Source organism: Callorhinus ursinus, unplaced genomic scaffold (assembly GCF_003265705.2).
Source record: "Callorhinus ursinus isolate GAN/ISIS: 27379988/994484 unplaced genomic scaffold, GSC_fseal_2.0 scaffold110, whole genome shotgun sequence".
In the NCBI taxonomy this organism is placed as follows: Eukaryota; Metazoa; Chordata; class Mammalia; order Carnivora; family Otariidae; genus Callorhinus; species Callorhinus ursinus.
The window spans coordinates 907,185-912,315 of NW_027397172.1; the positions used below are offsets into that span (position 1 = coordinate 907,185).

The 5,131-nt window shown below is 53.8% G+C and overlaps 1 protein-coding gene across 1 annotated transcript in view; it reads right to left on the bottom strand.

The window, feature by feature from the left end:
* YPEL1 (yippee like 1) overlaps positions 1 to 5,131 on the bottom strand; it is a 23,439-nt gene continuing 18,308 nt past the window's right edge. Inside the window, exons 3-5 of the mRNA XM_025857250.2 lie at positions 2,305 to 2,348; positions 1,526 to 1,634; positions 1 to 338 (exon numbers count right to left, since the gene is read on the bottom strand). Of these exons, the coding sequence (XP_025713035.1) occupies positions 249 to 338; positions 1,526 to 1,634; positions 2,305 to 2,348 (243 nt within the window). The 3' untranslated portion in view covers positions 1 to 248. The remainder of the gene's footprint in view (positions 339 to 1,525; positions 1,635 to 2,304; positions 2,349 to 5,131) is intronic.

A 5,131-nucleotide genomic window follows, 5' to 3' on the forward strand; every position in this document is an offset into this window, starting at 1 on the left:
TAAGTCATCAGTTGGTTAATTCTTTCTCTAGAACTTGAGAAGTTAGCAAAAGGTCATTGAAACATTTCAGAAACAGCCATGTACGTCAACAGGAGAGAGGCTGGAGGGACACCTTACCACCCGAACGGCCGGGAGAGGCCAGCCCGCCGTAACGTTCAAGTTCAAGAAATACTGTCATCCAGGATGCCTCCGTTACACTTACAGTCTCTTTCACAAAATAGCATTCGGAAGAGAACAAAGTTTTCACTTTACTCCCAACCATTGTCTTTGATCATGTGGGCAAGCTCAATAATAAATTTTCCTTCCTTATATTTCTGACTGCTTTCAAAGGCATGTTCCTTGAAAAAGAAAAAAAAGTAGAAAGAAGGTTTCAGGGCAGAATTGATTTCACTTTTCAACTTCATTACACTCTTGGCAAAGAAAATAAGTGTATGAGATCAAGTCTCCCCAGGTGTTCCTTGTTCTGCGGACCAGGGACGGGGGAAGGGTCGGTCTGTCTCGGTGATAAGCCAGGGCGGGCCAGGACAGCCCAGCTCTACTCCTTACCTTACAGATCAACTCACAGGGGAGGGTAATTCACGTTTGTCCCTGAGCATCTACCATGCGCAAGGCAATTTGGGAGGTAGGAAGAGGAGCAAGATACTCCTTGCAGGGACTGCAGGTAAAAGGCAAGTGAAGGCAACTATACCAAGCACCCGGGACTGTTCAAGATGTTGGAGGAAGAGGAGACCCTCAGATGGGCAGTGAGGGTGGAACAGAATAGGGCTCGGCGGTGGAGGCGGGGGGGAGTGCGTGCATGTGCGTGCTTGCGCAGGTCTCACGGAGCCCGTCTCCATGCTGGGGACTGCGTGTCCTCATATGTGATGGGGAATACGGAGAGCAGGAACAATCGGGAATTCTAGGAAGAGGGAGCACAGGTGGCCCTGACCAAGCCGGCCAGAATGGCTGCAGAGGACAACTGAATGAAGGCAGGCACCAGCCACACCCACATGCACCTCTCAGATGCCACTAGGGGTGGTCAGGGGCACTGGGGACAAACTTGGGAGTCAACGGGAGGGGTGGGGGACAATGGGAGCAGGGAGTGTGTGTGTGTGGGGGGGGCGCTGGGCAGAAGCTGCCCATGGGCCAAGCCCCCCGTGGGCCGGCAGCAATTGCGCCGAGCACCGCAGTGGAGTCTGCTGTCACTGCTACCGCAAAGTAACGTCACCAGCCACCTGTGTGGGGGACACTCCCCCCGTTCCAGGGGGCCCTCGGAGGGCACAGGTCTGCAGGGTGGGGCCACATGCTCTCCCAACCAGCGTGGCTGTCACCCCCGCCCTGGGAGTGAGGTGAGCGTGGGGACCTCCCACGTGGGGACCTCCATCTTTAATCAGCTCAAAAGAGATTCTGTTACGAGAACGTGGATTTTCTGACACTTCCAGCGGGAGGTCTTATTCCTTTGCAAATTTTGTTTCTGTAACGTGTGTTTTATTCATCGTGGTAAGTCTGCGCAGTCTCCGCGAGGCCGGTGTGGACGGGTACTCACATATTTCCACCCGAGCGTGGTTTTGCAGTTTTCACAGTAGATGTCTGCGACCGCATGCAGACCAGTGAGAAGGACCCTCTCCTCCGCAGGGCCGCAGCCCACATTCACCCTGCAGGGGAGGAGGCAAGGACAGCGCTCAGGATCCCCCCACAACTCTCCACCGGCCCCCCTCCACCCCGCCATGGATGGTTCTTTCTCCAGCTAACTGGTTACCAGAGGCACCGCCCCCTGCCCACCACCTTTCATGAGAAGGAACAACTTTATTTCCCCAGGAGAATCCCAAGACGGCATTCCCAGTGACCACAGTTCTGTATGGAGCGTGGTTAAAATCAAACCCACCACAAATGGGTCACAGACCACACCGTGTATGGGAGCTCGTTCTCAGATAAGACCACACCCCTCCCCCAAACTCTCACACTAGAGAGAGAAAGAAATTCCTGAAGATTATATCAAAACACTGGGTCATTCTAGGGGCACCTGAGTGGCTCAGTCAGTTAAGCTCCCTGCTCAGCAGGGAGTCTGCTTCTCCCTCTCCGTCTGCCCCTCCCACCGACTCGGGCTCTCTCTCTCTCTCCCCCCCTCTCAAATAAATAAAATCTTAAGGAAAAAAAAAAAACCAAAAACCAAAAACAAAACCACTGGGTCATTCTAGCCCACTGGGGAATTCTATCTACATATTCTGGCTTTTAGTAATTAAAGTGCAGGGATGGACAGAAGCACTAAATGTGATCTGACCATGAACACAGCATGTCCACATGGCCAGTGGCAGTAGTACTCACACAGAATTGAAGAGGTAGGCTCGTCCCTGACTTCCCTGAAAAGACTGCAAAGAAGAAAAGGTTTTAACAGATTTATTGCGGTAAGATGAAGAGTTTGGCATTTTGGGATGAAGGTGGAGAGACTGTTTCAGGTCATGGACCTCAACGTGAGTGGAAGGGCCGCCTCGCGGGGCGTTTCGAGCAGTGCTCAGGAGGAGCAGTGACCATAGGCCCCCAGGGCCCCGGACCCCACACAGGACCCAGAAGTCACAGTGCTCCTAGAGCCCCGGAGGGCTGCTCAGCGTCCCGATTCCCCTGGCCAGGACAAGCAGCACCACCGTGGTCAGATAGTACGGGTGAGGGGATGTTCCCATGCTTTTCCACTGAAATTTAAAGCAAAATCACATCCCAAGATGACCCCTTACTGGGAGGAAGGGACCTTCCAGTGACATCTCCCCCAGGAAAGTGCTATAAGCCAAGGAACAGCTGGTAGCATACTCATGTAGTCTGGGATGATAAAGGAGGGAGGACAGGGTACGGTTGGGTCAGTTCCAGACTTAGCGCCCGCACCCTTCACTCTCTGAGTTCCCTCTTAGGCAGATGGGGGGGCTCGTCCGCTTTGGTGCCAGGCTCAAGTGACCGAAGGGAACACAGGGACCTCAAAAATAACCAAATCAAGAGAACTTTTTTGGTTTTTTTTGCCTATCACAGCACAAATTCAAAAGACAGTGAGGAATGTAGACTGGAGCAGAGGGTGACAATATCTAAATGTAAGAGGCACACGCTGTGTGACCAGCTGCCCCACTCCCAAGAATCCACTATCAAGACAACCAGAGCACACAGGGAAATGTGTGACAAGAATGGTGACCAGTAAGTTTGCAATTGCAAAAAGGTGGGACAGCGATACCCACCGACAAGTGAGCAAACAAGGGCACTCACATCCAGGACTCACGCAGACATTAAGAGGGGGACGGAAGCAGCTGAGCACGAGAGGGTATGAGAAGAGAGAGACCCTGGGAGGTGAAGGAGAGCTATCCATAAAATGCCATGTCGTGGGGGCCCTTCAGTTAAAGGGAAAACCATAGGGCACCTGAGTGGCTCAGTCGTTGAGCATCCGCCATCAGCTCGGGTCATGATCTCAGGGTCCTGGGATGGAGCCCTGCAGCGGGCTCCACACTCAGTGGGGAGTCTCCTTCTCCCTCTCCCTCTGCCCCCTCCCCTGCTTATGCGCCCTCTCTCTCAAATAAATAAAATCTTAACAAAAGGGAAAAGGGAAAACCGTGTTCTTACAGAGGAGAGAGAGACCATGTATGCCACATGACTAACAGAGACAAGCAGAAGGAATGGAGTCAGGGGTAAGGAGGGGAAAGCAGATCCGTCCCTGCCTCACATGCACGTGACACTGAGCTGTGCCAGGACTCGCAGTCCCTTCCATGAGTAGAGAGCAGTGTCCCCCCCCCCCCCCCCCGCTGACCCCAGACACACGTTCGCTGGAGCAACACAGAGACCCCCCCTGCTAAGCCACTAAGCCACTGCAGTTTGGGGGCTCTTTGTTATGCGGCATAACCTAGCCTGAGGCAAGCAGTGTTCTGATTGAAATATACAGCTTTCAGAGGAAAAAAAGGGGAAAGAAAAAGGAAAAAAAAAAAAAAAAAGAGGGGCACCTGGGTGGCTCAGTTGGTTAAGCATCTGGCTTTGGCTCAGGTCATGATCTCAGGGTCCCACGTCGGGCTCCCTGCTCAGTGGGGAGTCTGCTGCTCCCTCTGCCCCCTCCCCCCCTTCTCTCTCTCTCACTCTCTCTCGTTCTCTCTCAAATAAATAAAATCTTTAAAAAAGAAAAAAAGAAAAACCCTTTATAAGAGTTTCCCTTTCAACTGGCTTTCTAGAATTAGGAATATTACTTTGTGTCCAATTTAGCAAATAATCCACTTATGGGCTTCCCTCCACATCCTTATCAGCCCTTAGTTCTGTAGACCAATTTTCCTAATTCTCTTGCCTACTCTGCAAATTCTCCCGCCTCCCCCACAAATCCTTATTTTTTTTTTAAACAGGGCTGGGATCAGTGATGTGGCCAGATCTGTGGCTCGGCTTTAGACAGAATTCAGACTAGAGCGGGGCCCGCAAACCTCCGTAAACGAGGGCCCGCTGAGAAGCGTTTTAGGCTCTGGGGGCCGCTCAGCCTCTGCGCTCAGGACTCTGGTGCCCTGGCGGGCACGACGGCAGCCCTCCGCGCTGTGGAGACACATGGACGTGGCGGTGGCCCAATAAAACGTCACGGAAACAGGTGGTGCGCTGGCCGTGGCCCACAGATAAAAACCAGAGCCTTCCAACAACGAGACCCGCCTGCCCCGGGAACAACTCCCTTGGGCCAGGGCATCACTGACTGACAAAGACGGCCCGGGAGGCGGGTGAACCCCGGTCAGGACCCCTGCCCTCAGGCGAACCGGCTTCTGCTCTACGTGGGAAGCGCTACGGACAAACAATGTAGGGAAGGAAAAGTGGCCGCTGCCTGGACCACCCGCTGAAGCGCGAGGTCCGACGCCCCTCGGCAGCCCGTGTGCTGGGGGCGCCCGGGTTCCCGGCAGGACTCCGCTCGGGTGAGGTCACGGCTATTGGCACCTAGCGGGCCTCGACTCTTCGGGTAATCAGAAAACAGCGTAGGGACGCCTGGGTGGCTCAGTCGGTTAAGCGGCTGCCTTCGGCTCGGGTCATGATCCCGGGGTCCTGGGATCGAGCCCCATGTCTGGCTCCCTGCTCGGCAGAGAGCCTGCTTCTCCCTCTCCCTCTGCCTGCCACTCTGCCTACTTGTGCTCTCTATCTCTCTGTCAAATAAATAAATAAAATCTTT